This window comes from Symphodus melops (assembly GCF_947650265.1).
Source record: "Symphodus melops genome assembly, chromosome: 17".
Taxonomy (NCBI): domain Eukaryota; kingdom Metazoa; phylum Chordata; class Actinopteri; order Labriformes; family Labridae; genus Symphodus; species Symphodus melops.
The window spans coordinates 178555-197913 of NC_136707.1; the positions used below are offsets into that span (position 1 = coordinate 178555).

A 19359-nucleotide genomic window follows, 5' to 3' on the forward strand; every position below is an offset into this window, starting at 1 on the left:
GTGGACCAATGAGTGCTGGGTATCTGATGGTCAAACCTGACGTCACTCTTCATAGCATGGTTCAGTTTACCCGCCTCGAAGATAGATTTATAAAAGTCATCTCAGAGAGTTTCACTTTATGAATTAATAATGTTAAAATGTGAGTTAACTGATTAATGGAGCACCTGAACGCAGCACGGTCATTAAAGCTTGTTGTTCTTCACCTGCAGCTCTGAGGGCGCTCAGGTGAACATCACCTGTTTGAGAGGTTCTCTTTTTTTGCATGAACAGAAACAAACGTGCCTGCAAGCTTCACACTAATCAACGCTAATTAACAAATCGGTCGCGTGACCGTGACCCCCTCCCCGTGTCAAAGAAAGGTCGTCGGGTCTCTGAGAGCAAAACCTGATCAAACAAACGTCCAGTCTATGAGAAGATGAATCCTGGTTCTGATACTTGTGTTTGGATCTGTGTGGTTCTTGCCGTCATGGCCCCCCTCTGTGAGTGTTCAGCCGTCCTGCTGAAGAAAACACCTGAGCAGCTCGTGTTACCGCGGGTCACGTGCTCAAGCCGGAGAATCAGGGCTGTGTTTGGATCTCTGGTCAACAGTAACATTCATGCTAAAGGTAAGAATGAACGTCCCTGCAAACCCCGGAGGTGAAGATGGTTTCTGATCACGTGCTCCATCAGGTTGATTTGTGTTCTCTCAGACCCGACGGGAGCTTTGATTCCAGTGTCTCAGTCTGAGGAGTCCTGCGGAGTGAAACTGAGCCACAAGAGGACCCAGAACCTCTCCTTGTTCAGCAGATATGACAGCTGCTTTGTTCACATTCAGGTACAAATAAACTGTTTCACCTTTAGAACCAGGAAAAGGTCTCTGCTGATGTTCACTAGGACTGAGAGAAAAGACACAAACATGTCCTCATACTCCTCACTCAGGTCAGTTTGCCACAAACTAAACACATCCTGCAGTTCCTGGAGTGTCCACTAGGGGCTGGCTGCAGTACCCAGCGTGTCCACTAGAGGCTGGCTGCAGTTCCTGGAGTGTCCACTAGGGGCTGGCTGCAGTACCTGCAGTGTCCACTAGAGGCTGGCTGCAGCAGCACAGGAAGTCACATACACACCCATTCAAACAGCCTGTTTTTACAGCAGACATGAACATGTTTACAGCCTGCTTCAAAAAACCAAATAGGTGTGATTAGCTCATGTCTCCATCCACACACACTGTACGGGGGGAATGTTTTGATGACTCAGCAGTTTTGATTGGATGAAGGATCAGAGTTATTCACAATAAGGCGTGTAGCTGAGCTGATTGACAGGTGGGCGTGGCCTTAGCTCTCAGCCAGTCGTGAGCTTGACTGATGGATTGCGTGTAGCCGATAGCGATGATCGCCCGATAGTATCAGCTGGCAAATGAATTGGTCGGGCGCCCTGACGTCGTCATGGCGATCACGTTTTGATCCTCAGGGCGGCAGAGCGGTCATCCCTCTGCAGGTGCAGCTGACAGGAAGAGACGGATGGTTCAGCGTGAACATCAGCTGTCCTCTGATAAAGAGACACAGCGAGAGGAGTCAACCTGAGCCGACAGGTGAGAGGAGACGACACACACACACACACACACACACACACACACACACACACACACACACACACACACACACACACACACACACACACACGCACGTTAAACGCTTGGCTCTTCTCCAGAGTTACCTGGAAGCTGTGAGGCTGAAAAGGTTTTCCAGGTGGACTGTGGTCACCGACACATGTCACGTGAAGCGTGCTACAAACGGGGATGCTGCTACGATGCTAACGACTTCAGCTGCTTCTACAGACTCAACGGTAACATCTACGCTGACTGATCGCCGACCGCTGGGAATAAGAAGCTGAAGATGTGTCTCTGTCCATCCGCAGCGTGCTCTCTGGACGGACACTTTGTGTTCTCTGTGCACGCCACAGACACAGACCCCCCCATCGACCCCCGCAGACTCATGATCCGAGATGAGCCGCAGTGTGTCCCCGAGATCACCACCGAGGACACGGCGGTCTTTAAGATCAGAGTGACGGAGTGTGGCGTACAGATGAAGGTCTTTGATCATATTCACCAGGTCGTCGTATTAAAAGGAACGCGTCGTTAGCTGCGTCTTGTTTCTGTGCAGATGGACGGAGACGTGACGATCTACGAGGTGGACGTGGAGGAGCTGCAAACTACAGCGGACGCCCAACATTCACCTTTTAGGTGAGTTCTTTTTACCCACATGGTCTGAACGTTGTGACATCAGAGGGGGACACGGCTCTCCGTCATGTTTAGAGCCTGGACTGCAGTACCCATTTTAAACACTAGGTGTCAGAGTTACATGTTCTCCTTTAAAGGTGTCTCACTCTCAGGATTTTAAACTTTGATTAAACCACAAAACCAGAAGTCTGATAATGAGCTTTGCTCTCCTCAGTCTGCAGGTCCAGTGTGAATACGACTCGTCAGACCTGAAGCGAGCAGCAGACTTGCGCTCCTTGTTTGCAGTGACCAACCCGCCGCCTGTGGTCGCTCTGGGCGCGCTCAGAGTGCACATGAAGATCGCTAAAGGTGATCAGACGGAAACGATGAGTCAGCTGTTTGTGTCAAACCTGTAAACTCGTCTGTCCCTTCAGACGCCTCGTTCACGTCCTTCTACCTCGAGGACCAGCTCCCTGTGACGCTGCAGCTGCGTGAACCCGTGTACGTGGAGATCGCCATGGCTCAGCCGTCCCCCGACCCCGACCTCTCCCTGCGCGTTCGGGACTGCTTCGCCTACCCGGCGTCCCGACACTCTGTGTGGACGCTGTTGTACGACGGGTAAGATCGTACGCAAGAGCTCAGATGTTGTTGCAGGTTCCAGCACTTCCTACTTCCTGTCTCTCCTCCCGGGTAGCTGTCCGAACCCCGCAGACTCCATGAGGAGCTCCGTCCCCGTCGACGAACAGGGGAGGAGCAACTCGCACTCCCAAAGCAGGAGGTTTGATGTGAAGACCTTCGCCTTCTTGGACCCTCGAACAGGAAGCCCCAGCGAGGAGGAGGTCAGACCCCACAAACCTTCAGTGTCTTTGTGTTTCCTTCCCTCGCTCATGTTTTCATCCCTTTCAGACGTTCTTCTACTGCTGGGTGGAAATCTGCACGGACGAGATCGACTGTGATCAGCGCTGTGCCATCATTTGTGAGTTTGACCTCGTGCTCACACTTTCACCCAGACGGAACGCTAAATTTAGTCGGCACACGTCAGAGAACTTCTCAGAGCAGTCAAACGTGGCCCCTCCTCCTGCTTGGCTCATTGCCCCCCAGAAGCTCCGCCCCCTGCAGGACAAACATGGAGGCAGTTTGCTGATTTGTCGGTTAATGTGATGACTGTAATCCTGAGATGGCTGTCACTGGTCTTCACGCAGCGTCGGAGAAAGACAGAAAGAGAAGAGAGACGATATCGGAGCGCGAGCGCGTCGAGCTGGTGTCCTCAGGGCCGCTGCTGCTGCTGCAGGGACGGAACGCCACGGAGCTGGACCGCGACCCGTGTGACAAACAAAACACAGGTGAGGCGTACGGGCGACAGCTGAACAGCAGGTCACGAGAGGTTACCGTTGTCATGGTAACAGAGCTTCACTCTGTCGTCTGATCCTCCTCTGTCGTTTGTCACTCAGCGTTTCAGGCGACGGTGTACGTCCTCTCTGGAGTTGGTGCTGCCCTCCTATTGGTCCTGCTGCTCACTGCGTGGTCGAGCATCAGGAAGTGGAAGAAGACTGATGAAACCTCAGAGTGAACTTTGTGAATAAAATATTTCATCATTAACGGTGTGCTCTCGTTTTTTGGTGTTCTGAGATTTGGCGCCCTCCAAAGGTTACGGCGTGCAACTGCATGCTTGTAAATCATGTTCCTGTTTTTTTTCCCGGGCAATAAAACGCCGGCTGTTGGCATGAAGCGCTCTGAAAGAACAGCGCTGCACGTCTGTCCTGTCTCCATGACAACGGTCGCTGTATGGTCAACGCTGCTCCGTTACTTTCCACTGCAGGTGTCATGGTTGACACGGAGCGAGACGCGATCGTAGGCGGCCGAGGAGAAGATCACAGATAGGAAACGCTTTCAACTTGAAGCTGCGGCGTTCTCTCTCCAGGCGCACGCTCTCCGCACCACGTGGTCACACGGCCTCACTCAGGCCGTATAAACTCAGAAACGTATAAACTCGACTTCAAAGTGATTCAGCTGACTCATCGTTTTATTAGCAGAAATATATTACAAAAAAACCAAAACACGACTCAGTACGGTCTGAACTTCCTCTGCGCCCTCAGCAGAGCGATTCTCTGTTTATCCTCCTCAAACTTCTTCCTCAGTTCAGCGATGTCTGAAACAAACAAACACATCCAGTCAAGTTTAAACACAAACGGTGACGATCACAAACTGAGCGGGACACTTACGCTCTTTTTGGGTGTTTTTGTGCTGCCAGGTGTAAAAGTTCAAGAGCTCCTTCCTCTTCTTCTTCCTCATCTCTTTCTGCAGAGCCCTCTGATTGGCTGCCTCACTGTGGGGGCGGGCCTTGGTGCCCTTCTGTCCCCTGGTGACTTTGACCCAGCCCTCTTCGTCCTCCTGCTGCTGCTCGGCCTCCTCCTTCTGCCTCTCCGCCTCCTGAGAACAAACAGCACGGGGTCAAGTCTCCTCGACTTCTTTGTTTCTGTCGCTGATCGGGTTGGGAGGATTCTCACCTCGTCTTTCCGTTTGTCGTAGTCCTTCATGAAGGAGTCCACTGTCTCCTGCAGTTTGTCCGGCTGGATGAAAGAGTCCCTGTACTGACGAATCCATTCTGATGTTAGGAAGAGAAAAACAAGAGTTAGGAGTGTCAGGAAATCTGTGGTGGCCCTGAAGGTCAACTGGACACACACACACACACACACACACACACACACACACACACACACACACACACACACACACACACACACACACACACACACACACACACACACACACACACACACACACACACACACACACACACACACACACAGTCTCTCACTCTGTACTCCTGTCCTGATTGGTCGCTGCTCTGTGGAAACCAGCAGCGGTTTGTCATGCCAGTGAGATTTGGCCGCTGAAACACTGGAGGCGTTCTGAAACACGACGTAGCCGACCTTGAAGCCCTGAAAAGGAGAGCGAGGACGTTAAATAATATCCTGAATGTTTCTGAAGGCGTTGAGCTCATCGTGCCGCTGCAGAAACGGGACACGCCCACCTGTTTGCAAGCCGGTTTGAAGAACTTGGAGAGTTTGGGTCCGGACTCGTTGGAGGAGCCCGGGTGATCTCTCAGCTCCACCGACTGAACATCGCCGAACTGCGAGAACAACTCCCTGATAACTTCCTGAAACAGACAAGATGTTAAACGCCTTTCACCTGGGTCCTCATGGAAACCTGAGGTCCTCTGACCCGGGTCTGCTGAAAACATGTGGACACGCCAACATCAGGTGGTCAGGAGGTTTGAAGATGACCACTACAGACCATTAAACAGGTAGAGGCTTTAAGGAATGACAAACCGGAAGTGTACCTGAGAGCAGTACGGGGGGACGTTGAGGACGAACAGAGTCCGGTCCAGAGGTCTCTGAGAGCCCCTCTCTGCTCGGACTTTGTGCTCTTTCACATAAACACTGTGTCGTGACAGGCTGTCCGAGTCAAACTGGAGCGACAACACTGTAAACAAACACACGACTCTGTTATCAACTAGTGATGTCTGCCGAACAAGCGGAGGAGGACTACAACTAAAAAACTACAAAAAACAAACGTTAAATATGACGCAGTACAAACTCTACCCGCGACAGTCACGGGTAGTATATTTATGTGTCTTATATTTGCTTATTTGTTTTTGATTTTACCTGTAAATCCTCCGGGAATGACACACGGCTGGCCCCTGGCGTGTTTCTTCACGGACGGCGCCATCTTGAAATGACCTTTAACACCGGAAGTAAAAAGATAAAGAGAAAAAAATGAACGGAGGCAACCACGTTTTTTTATTGTTACGTTTTTTTTATTGTAAATAAACAAAAAAGTTTAATCTTAAATACTAACGTAATAAACTATAGAAAGATAAATATCAGTTTTTATCTTTTGTTTAAATATATTTGTTTTCAGCTTTGTCTTGATGTTGGTGCCCCCTGATGACAAATCAATCCCCCCATAAAACATCCAGAATAATTATTTTTATATAAGAAATATATTCCTGATTAAACTGTCCTCTTGGAGAAGCTCGGGTCCTGCTGGTTGTGGGTCCTGATGGTTGTGTGGGTCCTGCTGGTTGTGATGTCACACAGCTGAGTGCAGCATCGTTTCAGGATGGAGCGGGGAAAGAATCAGTTCAGACGACTCGTACAAAGCTAAATGTTTAATGACAACGTTTCACATACAGATCTGATCTCTCTCTGGTCTCTTCTTCTTGACCGACAAAAATCAAGAGAGCAACAACAAAAACAAAAAAAAGCCATTTACAGTCCTTGAATGTAAATAAATCCAAAGTTTGCAGAGAAAGAATGAAAACCGTACGACAGAGACACCAGTCACAAACAGCACACGACATCCTGATGGGAAACATAACGGGTCCGTTTGTTAACTGGATATATCCGACATGATGGTGTGAAGAGTTAGTGCACGCCGTCCTCGTCGACCGGATACACGTTTCATCTGCTGTTAAACTTAAAGTCTGAACGCAGATATTCTAAAACACACCTGTGTGGACGTCCGAGGCCCGACATTTAATAAAACCTCCCAGTAACTTTCCTCAGGCTCATTTCCCCGTACGGCGTGTACGCCACGGTCCGTCATGCCGGGGTTTTGCTCTGCGCCCTCTTGACAACAACACGCAGGAATAAAGAGAACAGGAAGCGAGATGTTGGGTTTTATTTTGAAATGGACCAGACGCTCCATGCGTTTCCTCGTCACTTCCTGTCTGGGTGACCCTGGCGAGCGCCGTCGAAAAACAGATTCTGAATATTTGAAACGGAGCAGAGCGTGGAGGCGCTGCTGGCATAACCGCCATGGAAACCCCATCATGGACCAGAGTGGCGCTGACGGACCATGGCGTGCAGAGTATGTGGGGGTTAGAGTCCTTCCCCGTCTGTGGGAGGAGTTAATATTTGTTTTTTAAGGCCGGGACGACTTGATGAAGATTTTAAAGAAAAAAACAGAAAACACCCGTGTTAATTTGTCTTCCCTCCCCACACCGGATTAAAATAACTAATGTGATTATAATTCCTTCAGTCTGAATCTTTTAACATTTGGTTCCTAAAAAAAACTAAATCCAGATGTTTTCTGTCCATGAGTGTGACGTTCCAGGTCGCCGTGTTTATCAAACGTGTAAAAGTCGGTTTCTAATGCGAGAATGGAAATCAAGGTTTGGTATGTGTGAACACTGAGAATGCAGGAACACGTTAAGGAACAGACACACGGGTTAAATCTTGATGCGGAAGGCGGTGGCCTGGGAGCTGGGCGGCTCGGCGGTGGAAGTGGACTGTGTGGTGGACTTGAACAGAGCTTTGAGGATGGTCTGAGGGTCCACTTCAGGAGTGGGCTGAGAGGACGCTCGCTGACCGGCGGGCCGAGACAAGGAGGGGGGCAGGCCGTCTTTCTTTGTGCCGCTGCTGATGCCTGGAGTGTCGCTCAGCCTCCTGCGCGAGGAGAGAGAGAGAGAGTCATGGGTTAACAAAGACTAAACAGCTGTGAACAGAAGGACGTCCTGCCGGCTGACTTACAACAGAATGGGCTGATCAGAAGTGATGACGTTTCCCTGGATGTGAAGGTTACACTTCATCGGTTGCCCTGGAGACAAACGAGAAGAAACAAATCAAACAGCTGACACAAAGAAGTCCTCATAAACCTGGATAACTTCAGTTCAAGTCTACGACCAGCAGCAACCAAAACACAGATGTTCACGCGTCCTTGAACTCACCGTCCAGGCAGCGGTTGTTGTACTTCCTGTAAGCGCTCACCGCGTCCTCTTTACGTACAAACACCACTTCGGCCACGCCCAGCTTCACCAGACGGGCTCGCTTCAAGGCGCCGCACACACAGAAGAGTTCCTGATGGACACACACACACACACACACACACACACACACACACACACACACACACACACACACACACACACACACACACACACACACACACACACACACACACACACACACACACACACACACACACACACACACACACACACACACACACACACACACACACACACACACACACACACACACACACACACACACACACACACACACACACACACACACACACACACAGTGAGCGGCGAGTGTCAAACACAAACTCAAGATGAATCACCATCAGGGAGATTTACTCACAACGATGTCCTCCTCGGTGACCCGGGGGTGCAGGTTGTTCACCGTTATTTTTGTCCCCTCCAACGGGCTGAAAGCAGGCTGCAAAGACACACGACATCATGTGAAGCGTGCGAGTTGGACAGTGGACGACATGAAATGTCCCAAGGAGACGATAAGTGACGAGTCACAGGTGAGAGGCGTTTACCTGCGGGGGAGCCGGAGCCGTTGTGGCAGCCTCGGCTGTGTGCTGCTGCAGAGTTCTGGAGACCGGCTGTAAGGCTGCAGAGGAGGTCCGGGCTGCAGCGGAGGACCGGGCTGCAGCGGCGCTGGTGTTGGGCCGGGTGGGAGCCACGGGGACGGGAGGGCGTGGAGCGGTGTACGCATCATTTTTAACCACCTTGGTGATCGGGCCTGACATGGAGAATGAGGAGCCCAGAGTCCCCGGCTGAGTTTACACAAGAAGGAAAAGTTCACAGTTCAATCATCGACATCTTCTGACTTACAGAGTGCATGAAGCAAACAGTAGATACACACACAGTACGAATGTCCTCGTCCCACAGAACACGTCAAACACTCTTCCACATGTGGAACAGCTGGAGTTCCCAGGGAAGTCACAGAATGGTCCACAGGGTGTTATGATGTCTGTGGTATGAACACAACACACGACCTTTAAGAAGCTCTGACGTGTCCTTTTGTTTCTCCGTCAAAACTGAGCGTTTCATTTTGAAACTAACTGGATGGTTCAATGTTGTCTCATGGAGTGACTTCCTGTCCCGCTCTGAGACGCAGCAGAGACAAATGACTGAGGAGACACCAGAAAGACTGGCCCTGTTTGGATCAGTCTACGTGTGAACATGCAGGGGTAAGACAGAATCTGTCCGGGCCCAGTTTCTGCTGTACTAACATGTAGACGCTCTTACCCGTGACTGCAGCCCGCTGTTAGCCGTCATGAACTTCATCTGTTTGTTGGCGATGCCGTCGAGCTCATTAGAGACGGGCTGCGGGCGAGAGCATTCAAAATATGAACTTTTTTAATTCTTGATAGAAAAGATGAAATGTGATGGTGTTTTTGAGGAGAACCACTCTGCACCTGTGTGGCTGAGCGGATTCCTCCGGTCATCCCTAAAGGTCGTTGCTGTGAGGGAAAAAACAACAAGGCGTTAAGGAGGTCGGGGAACGCAGGCCGTGGTCCTTTACAGAGGGAAGGTTACTCATACGAAGCTCACCTGGATGGTTTTGGTTATTTTTAGTGGCGGTGCCGTAGCCGTTTGTGTCGGCGTCCCTCCGATGCTCCTCTTGAGGCTCAGCCTATCACGAGCGTCCATCACTCTCTGATTACTTCCTGGCTGGGGCGTTACGCCGGCCCTCACATTCAGTCCTTGTACATTACGGGTGAGATGTCTCAGATTCACACCGGCCAGGTTGTGGTTGGCGTGCATCTGTGGCACGTGTGTCTGGCTCTGTAGCTGGTGTGTTACTGTGGTCTTCTGTGTGGCGGTCTGTAGAGGGACGTTTATCTGAATCTGCCCCTCTTTGCGTGAGTTGATCATCTGGCGAGCATCCTTCACTCCTCCTCCTCCTCCTCCTCCTCCTGCTCCTCCTCCTCCTGCTCCTCCTCCTGCTTTGCCTCGGATTTTGAAGCGGGCGTCTTTCTGGCCGAGCATTTCTCTGGCATCTTTCACTTGAAAACCTGAAAGGAGACGAGGAGCGAGAGGCTTCAGATCACAATGTTAAACTTTCAAATGATTCGACAACTGTTTACAAATAGCACATATTTTCTTCCCTGCACAGGTCTTTAAGTAGGAGTCTATTTTGACATTTGCACGGGTTTAATATGTAATCTGTTTATTCTGAGTCATATGGGGGGACTTTGAATGTTGTTTCAGCTTCATTATATACAGAAGGGAGGGGTAACTAATGTCTTGTGTACTGTTACTGGATGCCTTGAAGTTCCCTCGGGATCAATAAAGTATCCATCAGTAACAATCAGACGACATCGGTACCCGTGTGTTTTTTACTTTGTGATACTATTAACCATGAAAATAACAGTAGTGTTGGCTCTTACCTGCTCCACCTCCAAGCCGCTGCCTAACATCGTTGACCCCTATCCTCTGCCGGGCGTCAAAGCCCTTACCAGCTCCTCCTGCACCGCGTCCGAACATTGGTCTGACAGAGAGAAACATTCATGGCTTACATTACATAACACATAATTTAAAGGACCAATCAGAGAGCTGCTCTGTTCCTCTGTAATCAGACATGAAGGAAACATGCTTAATATTGAGGAATAGTAAACCCTCCTTTGATTGGTTCATAATCTAGTTTAAACTGTTTCAGTTTTCTCTGGAAAAATAAACTCGAAGGTCAAGACGGGGCGGATCGGATCTGATGATCCATGTCCAAGGTTCCCACACATTTTGATGGACAACATTTCAAACTTTTCCATGACTTTTCAAGGACCCATAATAGAATTTCCATGATCATTTACCGCCTGTATAAGTACACGGACAGAGCTGTATCGTACACTTTACTCTAACTGTTAATTATTGTATAAAAACTAACAACGGTGTGAGATTTTTGACTCCAATCCCGTCAAGAACCGGAATCATTCTGTCAACATCACACGTACGTGGAAGAGTTCACAACAACTTTACTAATTCCATGACTTTTCCAGGCCTGGAAAGTTAGATTTTAAAATGGTTTTCCATGACCGTGGGAACCCTGCATGTCACAGATCGGTCTCCATCCAATGCTTCTTGTCTCAGTTTGATTTGATTTTCATTTGGCCCCTCCACCACGTAAAGTCCTTAAGTCTCTTGAAAGGTTCCTTGAGTCCATTGAAAAGGTGCTCTGGAAATGTAATCATGTTCATCCTTTCTGATCCTTTTTCAGTCCATGCTTCAGTGTTTATATAACTTATTAAATAATCATTTTATAAGTCTTACTTTGTTTACCTTCAGCTCGACCCTTCTCTTCATGTTTGTTTGAATAATAACTCTTTAAACCTTTAATAACATCACATGAACGCCTCCTGTATTATTTCACAGCAGGAACATATTTGAACAAGCCTCCTGAAACCCAGTGCTCCCAGTAATCTGGGCAGTTTCATACTGGGAGAACAAATATCAATAGTAGCATGCTAGGTAGCAGCGCTAGCCGAGTGATGTTACAAACAGCTTCAAACGTTTCTCTACTTTAATGTGGAAAGACTAATGATCTAACAACACTCTTTACTCGAAGTGCAGACTTAAAAATGTTTCAATTTAACGATTAAAAGCTTCAAATTTAAAGGCCTCGCGAGGCTAATATCTTTAGCCCATGCTAACGTTAACGACGCCGTTTACAGCGGGCTAAAGTGAAATTAGCACACTAGCTACCTCATGTTTTAAATCTCGCTAGGCTTTAATACGTGTTCCTTGAAGTTCCCGCGCCATTAAAAGCTCAAACATGGATCACAAATGTGGATATTTCGTACCTTTGAGTCGGTGCCTTGTGGTTAATGCCGCGCTGTCGGATCACTTCATCAAGAGAGACGTCTGCCATCTTCTACTCTGCACTGCCTCACGGCGCATGCGTGCAGACGCATTTCAAACAAAGACTACGGAAGCCGATTTCGGGGAGAAATTGAGAGTTGTCCGTTTACGTATTTGGTCTAATGTCACGTTTTAATGTTTACTCTTAAATAAAAAGATAATGATGTCAGTTCATTCTTATTTTAACACAAGCTGAGTCAGACTTTATCGACTAAGCAACCGTTGCTTTGCTCTGCGCTCGATTGATCTTGACAAAATGCGGGGTCCATTCATACATCATTACCCATGAGCCTTTGCAACATAACATCACATACGATTTTAAGGCATAAATCTTGTTAAAATCTTCAATTTAATTTGTTCGTGTTTGATTTTAAACATGTTCATGTTCTACAGAGCTGCAGTTTGAAAATGAAACATGCTGAACGTAAGCTACGTGTTGCACCGTGAGTAAAGACGGTAGCGTACTGTATTATGATCGGTTTTCGACATTTGATGCGTCATGCCTTAAACTGATGAGTAAGGAAAATAACGACGCGGGGTGACGCCCGTGTCCTCGTTTACATTACGAGATCAATTTTTGAAGGGGTAAAGGTCTGCTCGCGGAGGTGACTCGCTTACTTCGCGAGATGCCTCGTGGGACTAGGACCTTCCCCGAACCCTAAACCTGTAAAAAATAACAAATGAATTTAGATAGTAATCCTGCATCCCACAAAAAAGGAATACGAGATACAATCTGTTAATATCTGATATAAAAACAGGGGAGGGGGACAGTGGGTGTGTATTGTAACTAATGTAGTTACAGGAAGTAGCAGGAACTGCATGATGTTACACTTCAGCATCATCTATTTTAACACTGAAGGTTGCTGCTTGGGAACAATACATTTAAAGACACAAATTATTACAAACATTAAATTCGAGTGAAATCAGGAACATCTCTCTGAAAAAGTCAGTTTTGATAAAGGTCTTAATGAGACACTCAAATACTTTAATACTTTTGGAAATCCTTTAGTTATTTTTTTTATTTCAGTTCTATTAAGTGTTTTCTGAGTTGCTGTTCAAGGCTCTCATTGCAAAAAAAAAAAAAGGTAAAAAAAAACAAAAAAACTCCAATACCCATGATGCAGTTGTGTAGGCGAAGCGCCAAGCTGCGCGTTCGCTGCTGTCCTCGCGCTGCTGTCCTCGCGCCGCAGCCTCTCGGTTCCGTTAGAGGAGAAATGGCTGCAGCTCTGTCGCGTGCCCTCAAACTGCCCGGTAAGATGCTCTCATCGTTTCTCACCGATACAGTTTACCGAGCACATTCAGGTGATGATGATTTTATTAAATCCATCCTGTGTTCAAGGCGGGTTGATCAAATTATCTTCTGTCTCTCTCTCTCTCTCTGAATGCGCGTGCACATGTAGTTTATTCTATCTGGTTTATACTTCAAACAGACCGCCAGCTACTGTTCTAAATAACATTAAATAAATGAAACGTTTCTGAAAGGATCCAGAGTGATAAAAACAAAGATGTCTGTTTATCTCTTCTGTGTGTAAGCTAACTGCTAACATTATCACAGTAACAGTTGCTGCGTCAACAAGCTAACATCACAAATACCAAGAATACAACAAAAACACTTATTTATATTAACAATTAAATATGACAGTATTAAGCAGATAGAAATAATACGGTAAATGTAACACAAACAATAGATGAAGTGTTTAATTCATTGTTTTATAGTGTGATAGATATTATTGATTACCAGATGTGCTGAGGTGCTTGCTCGTGACGTCACACAATGTGACAATAATAAACGCATTTCCCCTTTAAAATCCTCCTTCGTTTTTTTTTTTCACAAAATCCTTTTATCAAGAGATTGAAGCTTGTAACCATGACAACCAGCGACCCCAGTACTCGTGACTATGGAGCATTTAATTCGGCACCAAAACGGCGTTTAAATAAAGCAAAACAAAAAGGGACTACACATCCCACAATCCATTGTGAGTGATGTCATTTCTCATTTAAACTAACCTTCGTTGTTGTTATCGTGTTTATGTTGTTAACACAGGTGATGTACTATCTTGTAGTTTATAAACACAGCTTTAGACTTACAGTATCTGTTCAGCAAGATCAACCAATCAGAAACACTCTATGATTGTGGGAAGTGTAGTTCATCACCCGATATCGCAAATAAATCGTGTCGATTGGAGCACCCGAGCACATCTGGCTATTAGCACATCACATGGCCATCAGCTCCCCGCTCTGCTCGCTCTTATTGGTTATTGCAGATAACCTCCCAGAGTCAACCAATCCGAGCAACAGTCCACTTCTAACCATCTCAGGCTGTTTTGACCATACAGTGCTCTCCTTAGATCTGTCATGTTTGACTGCTGTAACTGTGTGTCTGCAGGGAAGAAGGGCTCCGAGCTCGGGGAGTACGACCCTCTGACCCAAGCAGACAGCGAGGACGAGAGCGAGGAGGACGACCTCGTTCTCAACTACCCCAGAAATGGCCTCGGCAGGGACGGCTGTCTCGGTGCCGGCTCCTCAAAACTGCGCGGTGGCAGATCAGGACGACTGGTGGGGGGCGAGGACGAAGGCCAGGAGGAGGATGAGGATGAAGAGGAGGACGAATGGAGGGAGCGACTCCCCAGCAAGTCGAGGCAGGACACGGACGACGTGAAAGGCGGGCAGTACTGGAGTCACAGGGACTCGGGGAGGGACAGGGCCGGGGACGACAGAGGAGGGTGTGGAGGGCCCGCTGGGCTCGGGGTTCTTAGTGCGGAGGAGGAGGAGAAGAGGATAAGGATGAAGCACGCCATCAGAAGCGCCTTTTTCCTGGTGCCTCTGGTCTGCGCCATGCTGCTCGTGTTGCTCTGTGCGTTCCTGATTCCCTGCCAGAAGGCGGAGCTGGAGAAGAAGCTGCAGTGGGAGCGAGCGCTGGGAGTGGCAGGAGGTAAAGTCAAAAAAACCTGAGACTAGAGACACGTTGGTGAACATAAAGATGAGGACAGTTTGATTAGAATCCTCTGAGCGAGGACGTCAGATCACACAGCTGCTGTTAGACGTCCACACACACGAGACGTCGAGTGATCAAACGTCAAACGCTCCTCTATAAGAACCTTGCTCACAGTCCTCGCTGAGAAAAGAGGTCACTGGAGTCTCTGGCGAGACGAGGCTGTTAAATAGTAAGGTGTAATTATGGAGGAGTGTGAGCGCCACTCGGCCCGCCTCACGAGTCCCGACCTGTTTGTGCATGAAGACGCTGCAGAGACGAGTCAGTTAGAAGCTTCCTCACACAGCTTGAGAGTTCACTGATGATGTCTTTGTCTCAGAGCAGCTGCTGAGCACGAGTCCTCTCGTGGGCGGAGCTTCATTTTGTGTTTTGTGTCTCCACCTGTCTAGGTGTAAACCCACCTGCGCTGGCCCTGTGGGATTCTGATGGCGATTCATTGGACGATGTGTTTCTGGGCGTTACTGAATGGACCAATGACAGCCGGCCCACCCAGGGCAACAAAAGTAAGAGAGGTGTTTTTCTTGAGGAGACTTTGCTGATTCATTTCACTCTGCTCTTTGTTTCCCCTCTCTGACTCTGTCATGTCTCCAGTCTACAGCTTGGTGGCGCTGTCTGCAGTCAGCGGCCAGGTGCTGTGGAGGAAAGTCACGCGTGAGACCGTCAAGTACATCCAGTGTGGGCTGCAGTTCAGCTCCCAGCCGTCACCCGTCATCATCATCATCGGAAAATCCATCGTCATGGCGATCAACAGCACCACAGGTTAGAAAATCACAGCGACAGCGAGCAAATACGCCCGAGCACGTACAGAACCGCGAAGTGTCACTTCCTGCTGCAGAACGCAGAGGAGTAACAGTGTCTCATCCTTCGCCCCCTCAGGGAAGGACTTGTGGTCGGTGCCGCTGAAGAACATCGTCTCTCAGGCCGTGTTGCTCCCAGACCTGCAGGGAGACTCGGTGCCCGACCTGCTGATCGCCACCCTGCCTGCAGACGAGGTCAGGTTGTGCCGCTCCACCTTTAAATCACCACTTTATATCTGAGCTGCAGGCTCGATGACCACGCCGTTTCAAAAGTTCACATTCTTTAGTTTGTAGAGGAGCAACACTCGACAAACTAACGTGATTCCTTTCATTTCCAGGCTTCAGATCTGTCCCTGACTCTGATCTCTGGGCTGACGGGGGCCAAGCTCGGACATCCCGTCCCTTTCAACCTCACCGGACAAGGACGCCTCATCGGCCCTTTAGTGCATGAGACCCAGCAAGGAGCATACTACATCCTGTTTGGACTAGGTACACGGACGTGCTGAGAGTGTGTGTGATCAGAGGGGGGGGCGCTTATCGATGCCGTTGCTGCACTTTGACCAAACTTGTAGTAAATGTCTTTATTTCCATCAGGTAATGTGGAGGCCATCTCTGTGAGTGATCTGTACATTAAAGCCACGGGGAAGATGCCTCTCACTCAGGCGCTGCAGAGGAGGGATCCCAGCTGGGAGGCGCTTAAAAAGAGCAACTCGTCCTCCTTCATCAACATTTACAGGTACGCAGCAGAACAGTGAGGTGAGTGTCACACACAGGGAAACACGCTCTGCAGTTTGTTCTCTGGATTGTCTTGTGCAGAGGAGCTGAGAGTGCAGAGTTCCTGCTCCCTGTCGTGGACGGTTTCAGGAACAGCCTGGACAGCGTCTCCAACCTGAACTCCAGTAAGAGTGACTGGGTGCTGGTCTACGGCTCCAGCAAGCTGTCCGTGCTCCGGCAGAGAGACGTCCGCAAAGAGTGGACCTTCAACTCGTCTCAGCTGCACTGGTGAGTAATCCCCGCTCACTGTGACGTGTCATCAACTCTGCACGCAGAGGTCATGTGAGGTCATCACAGGTGATTCATCACGTGATTTTCTTTCTCCACCTTACAGCCAACCAGTCCCAGGACACTTCAACGATGACAGAGTGCTGGATCTTTTCCTCCAGCACGCAGCGAACGGCACCATGCAGGTAAAACAGGCGAGGAGGAGAAGAGTGGGGAGGGGAGGTTTTAGGGATCACGTGAAGGGAGGGTCTCTGCTGGGTTTAGGGCTTTAGAAACAGACCAGATCCCCCAAGGACAGGGGGTTAGTCCTGCAAGGGGGGCAGGAGGTTTGTGACTCTGTTCTCCTCTCTCTCAGGCGCAGGTCGTCGACGGAGCAAAAGGGAAACTTCTGTGGTCGGCTGAGTTCGTGTGTCCCGGTCTGATGTTAGAATCTTCAGCCATCTTGACCTCAACTGGCCAATCAGCTTTCCTCTTCTGGGCCAGCGATCCAATCAGAGCACAGAAGAACGTCACAAAGACAACTGTGAGTGTGACGTGGAGAACGCTGTGCAGATGTTTGAATGTTGGGTACTTTGTGCTGTCTTCATTCCGACGTGTCGTGACTCCCTTCAGGTGTCTCCAGGCGTCGCTGCAGCTCAGCCGCTCATCAGAAAACTCTTCCTGCTTCACCCGGCGTATCCCACAATCCTCCTGGAGCTCCACAGCACCACGGACACGGCGCTCACCTCTGCAGGTATGACGAGGAACTCGACTGCAGGGTTGTATTACATCGCTGCTTCACCTTTTCTTCTTCTCTGACAGTGAGTTACCACGGGCACCAAAAAGACGCTTTCTACATCACCGCGTCCTCTCGGCCCACTCCCGGCTCAGAGCCCGGCGCTCAGATCGTCAAGAGCATGGGCCTCAGAACCGCCATCGCCAAAGGACAAATGGTCAGGTTAGGAGCGAGCAGCAAGCCGGGAGAGGCGGTCAAACCTGGAGCGTACGAGGTCAACAAGTTCTTCAGGCGCCTGACCTTCAAACAACAGGTGAGAGACGCAGCGGCGTGAGACGCAGCGGCGTGACATCCAGCTGCTCCCAACATTCACGTGGTGTCTTTAATAAATCTCTGCTTCATTCAGTGAAGAGTCAGCGCTGCCTCCACGGTACGACTGGACGGACCCACGCCGACTGAACTGGGACCATTCTCTGCACTAAGGACACACTCAGGGTCGGGTTCACTAAGACTGGGTTGTTATTTGTTCATCACGTGACCGAGCTCACGTCTGTCCACGTAAAGATGGCGAGGACAAACTCGAAACGTGTGAGTTTCATCAAACAAAGCTACAACACTACTCACATCATCGCCATGGTGACGCCTCCACACACCTGGATGAAATGTGTAGCCAATGACAGCCCTGATTATATTAACCCTTTATAGGGAAAGTGACTGTTTTTAATTTCCACAAACATTACATATGGCCGCCCTTCTGCACCTCAGTAAGGTCGAGAAGCATGTGATCCTCACTCAGCCAATCAGAAGAGATCACCCTACGTCACTGATCCTGCTATTGTGGCATTTGAACCAAACACTAACTTTGTCTATATTTAATACACTTAACAACAGAAATGATGTTCTGTTCTGTCCCTGAATGAAACTATGAGGTGGAATTTTTGAATTTCAAAGTATTTCAGTGAGTGGCCTGTAAAGGGTTAATAAGTCATATTTACACTCTTTACCTTTTATCTTGAAGTTAGCAGCTTCTGTCTTTTCCGTGAACTTGCAGCTTGAAACGATCTTGATTACTGGAAAGTTTGAGAATCACATCTCTCATAAATACTACGGCGCAGTTATCCGTGCATGGCTGTTAGCGCCGCTGTTTGTGAGCTAGCTGCTTTAGGCAATGATGCTGATTTATGTAGAAATACCCCCAAATGACTTCATAATAGATCATTTAAAAAAGCGCAAACCGCACTAACACACAGACGCTGTTCGCTCTGCAGAGCAGTCAGGCGAGTCCTTTGAACGGGTCCAGCTCAATCCTTCAGTGAATCAGGCCCTGAGAAGTCACGCTGAGCTGGACGCATCGTGTTCGTTTGGCTGAGTCTGACTTTAAAGATGGACGTCTTATTCATATCGCTTTGCTTCATGTTCTTTTTTGCAGTTACTATTTAAATTATGAACATTTCTGTGAATGTTTTGTTTTGGACTTGACAACAGAAGAGGTACTTTATTCTGACTTGAAGCACAATGACGCTGATGGCTGAGCGTGTAAATATGTTCTTACGCATCACTCACTCCTCTAACGCCTCTACGGTCAGTATGAACGTGTGATGTCATCCATTAAACCCTCATGACTGTCTCTGCTCGTCACCACGCTTCAGGGGGAGTCTGTAAATATTTAAAGTTGTACAGTATTTATTGATCTGCCTTTTTGCTTTATTTTATGTTTGTATATATATTGTTAGTTTTTTCTATGTGGACACTAAAGGAGATGACATTGAAATGTAAACTGCAACTTAAATAAAATTATGAAAATCAATATTTACTGCATCGTCTTTATTTCAACATTTATTTCCTGTTTTGTTGTTTTTGGCATTCAGGAGCAGAATCTAAAGTTAGAAGGAGGACATACTGAGCAGCTCTCTGATTGGCTGTCTGATCACACAGGAAGAGAGCAGCTCTCTGATTGGCTGATTGATCACACAGGAAGAGAGCAGCTCTCTGATTGGC

At 48.5% G+C, this 19359-nt stretch overlaps 4 protein-coding genes across 5 annotated transcripts; 2 read left to right on the forward strand and 2 right to left on the reverse strand.

The window, feature by feature from the left end:
- Positions 1–218: 218 nt before the first annotated feature.
- LOC306838654 (zona pellucida sperm-binding protein 4-like) lies at positions 219–3804 on the forward strand. Its single transcript, XM_079366964.1, has 12 exons — positions 219–605; positions 690–814; positions 1447–1567; positions 1687–1821; positions 1894–2066; positions 2139–2218; positions 2430–2563; positions 2629–2812; positions 2889–3033; positions 3101–3170; positions 3397–3537; positions 3646–3804. The coding sequence occupies exons 1-12, from the start codon at positions 416–418 to the stop codon at positions 3762–3764; spliced, it is 1617 nt and encodes a 538-aa protein (XP_079223090.1). The 5' UTR covers positions 219–415; the 3' UTR covers positions 3765–3804.
- A 404-nt stretch (positions 3805–4208) lies between these two features.
- rrp7a (ribosomal RNA processing 7 homolog A) lies at positions 4209–5973 on the reverse strand. The gene is made up of 7 exons (XM_079366975.1): positions 5863–5973; positions 5538–5680; positions 5229–5354; positions 5013–5136; positions 4702–4799; positions 4417–4624; positions 4209–4343 (listed from the first exon to the last, which is right to left on the reverse strand). Exons 1-7 carry the CDS (start codon positions 5924–5926, stop codon positions 4258–4260), a joined length of 849 nt encoding a protein of 282 aa, XP_079223101.1. The 5' UTR covers positions 5927–5973; the 3' UTR covers positions 4209–4257.
- A 380-nt stretch (positions 5974–6353) lies between these two features.
- Positions 6354–11907, reverse strand: poldip3 (polymerase (DNA-directed), delta interacting protein 3). 2 transcript variants are annotated; one of them, XM_079366969.1, is made up of 10 exons: positions 11798–11907; positions 10391–10491; positions 9552–10015; positions 9416–9457; positions 9246–9323; positions 8531–8770; positions 8347–8424; positions 7929–8058; positions 7732–7798; positions 6354–7647 (listed from the first exon to the last, which is right to left on the reverse strand). In XM_079366969.1, the coding sequence occupies exons 1-10, from the start codon at positions 11863–11865 to the stop codon at positions 7431–7433; spliced, it is 1485 nt and encodes a 494-aa protein (XP_079223095.1). In that variant the 5' UTR covers positions 11866–11907; the 3' UTR covers positions 6354–7430. The 2 variants fall into 2 exon arrangements, with proteins under 2 accessions (XP_079223095.1, XP_079223094.1); XM_079366968.1 differs by having other exon boundaries at positions 9416–9460.
- A 1068-nt stretch (positions 11908–12975) lies between these two features.
- fam234b (family with sequence similarity 234 member B) lies at positions 12976–19168 on the forward strand. Its single transcript, XM_079366958.1, has 13 exons — positions 12976–13106; positions 14242–14787; positions 15237–15350; positions 15439–15606; positions 15724–15839; positions 15983–16133; positions 16239–16380; positions 16461–16646; positions 16753–16831; positions 17002–17169; positions 17259–17379; positions 17448–17674; positions 17768–19168. Exons 1-13 carry the CDS (start codon positions 13070–13072, stop codon positions 17768–17770), a joined length of 2058 nt encoding a protein of 685 aa, XP_079223084.1. The 5' UTR covers positions 12976–13069; the 3' UTR covers positions 17771–19168.
- The last annotated feature ends 191 nt before the right edge of the window (positions 19169–19359 follow it).

What these genes read in the sequence shown, in the direction of transcription:
- LOC306838654 (XM_079366964.1), top strand. Translation starts at nt 416, where the DNA reads ATGAATCCTGGTTCTGATACTTGTGTTTGGATCTGTGTGGTTCTTGCC. An exon ending in GCTGCTTTGTTCACATTCAG is followed by an intron (nt 815 to 1,446) that starts GTACAAATAAAC and finishes TTTGATCCTCAG; the next exon opens with GGCGGCAGAGCGGTCATCCC. An exon ending in GAAGCCCCAGCGAGGAGGAG is followed by an intron (nt 3,034 to 3,100) that starts GTCAGACCCCAC and finishes CATCCCTTTCAG; the next exon opens with ACGTTCTTCTACTGCTGGGT.
- fam234b (XM_079366958.1), top strand. Translation starts at nt 13,070, where the DNA reads ATGGCTGCAGCTCTGTCGCGTGCCCTCAAACTGCCCG. An exon ending in TCCTTCATCAACATTTACAG is followed by an intron (nt 16,381 to 16,460) that starts GTACGCAGCAGA and finishes TGTCTTGTGCAG; the next exon opens with AGGAGCTGAGAGTGCAGAGT. An exon ending in CAGCGAACGGCACCATGCAG is followed by an intron (nt 16,832 to 17,001) that starts GTAAAACAGGCG and finishes CCTCTCTCTCAG; the next exon opens with GCGCAGGTCGTCGACGGAGC.
- poldip3 (XM_079366968.1), bottom strand. Translation starts at nt 11,865, where the DNA reads ATGGCAGACGTCTCTCTTGATGAAGTGATCCGACAGCGCGGCATTAAC. An exon ending in CACAAGGCACCGACTCAAAG is followed by an intron (nt 10,492 to 11,797) that starts GTACGAAATATC and finishes TCTCTCTGTCAG; the next exon opens with ACCAATGTTCGGACGCGGTG. An exon ending in TCACCGAGGAGGACATCGTT is followed by an intron (nt 8,059 to 8,346) that starts GTGAGTAAATCT and finishes TGTGTCCATCAG; the next exon opens with GAACTCTTCTGTGTGTGCGG.
- rrp7a (XM_079366975.1), bottom strand. Translation starts at nt 5,926, where the DNA reads ATGGCGCCGTCCGTGAAGAAACACGCCAGGGGCCAGCCGTGTGTCATT. An exon ending in AATCAGGACAGGAGTACAGA is followed by an intron (nt 4,800 to 5,012) that starts GTGAGAGACTGT and finishes TCCTAACATCAG; the next exon opens with AATGGATTCGTCAGTACAGG. An exon ending in ACGACAAACGGAAAGACGAG is followed by an intron (nt 4,625 to 4,701) that starts GTGAGAATCCTC and finishes GTTTGTTCTCAG; the next exon opens with GAGGCGGAGAGGCAGAAGGA.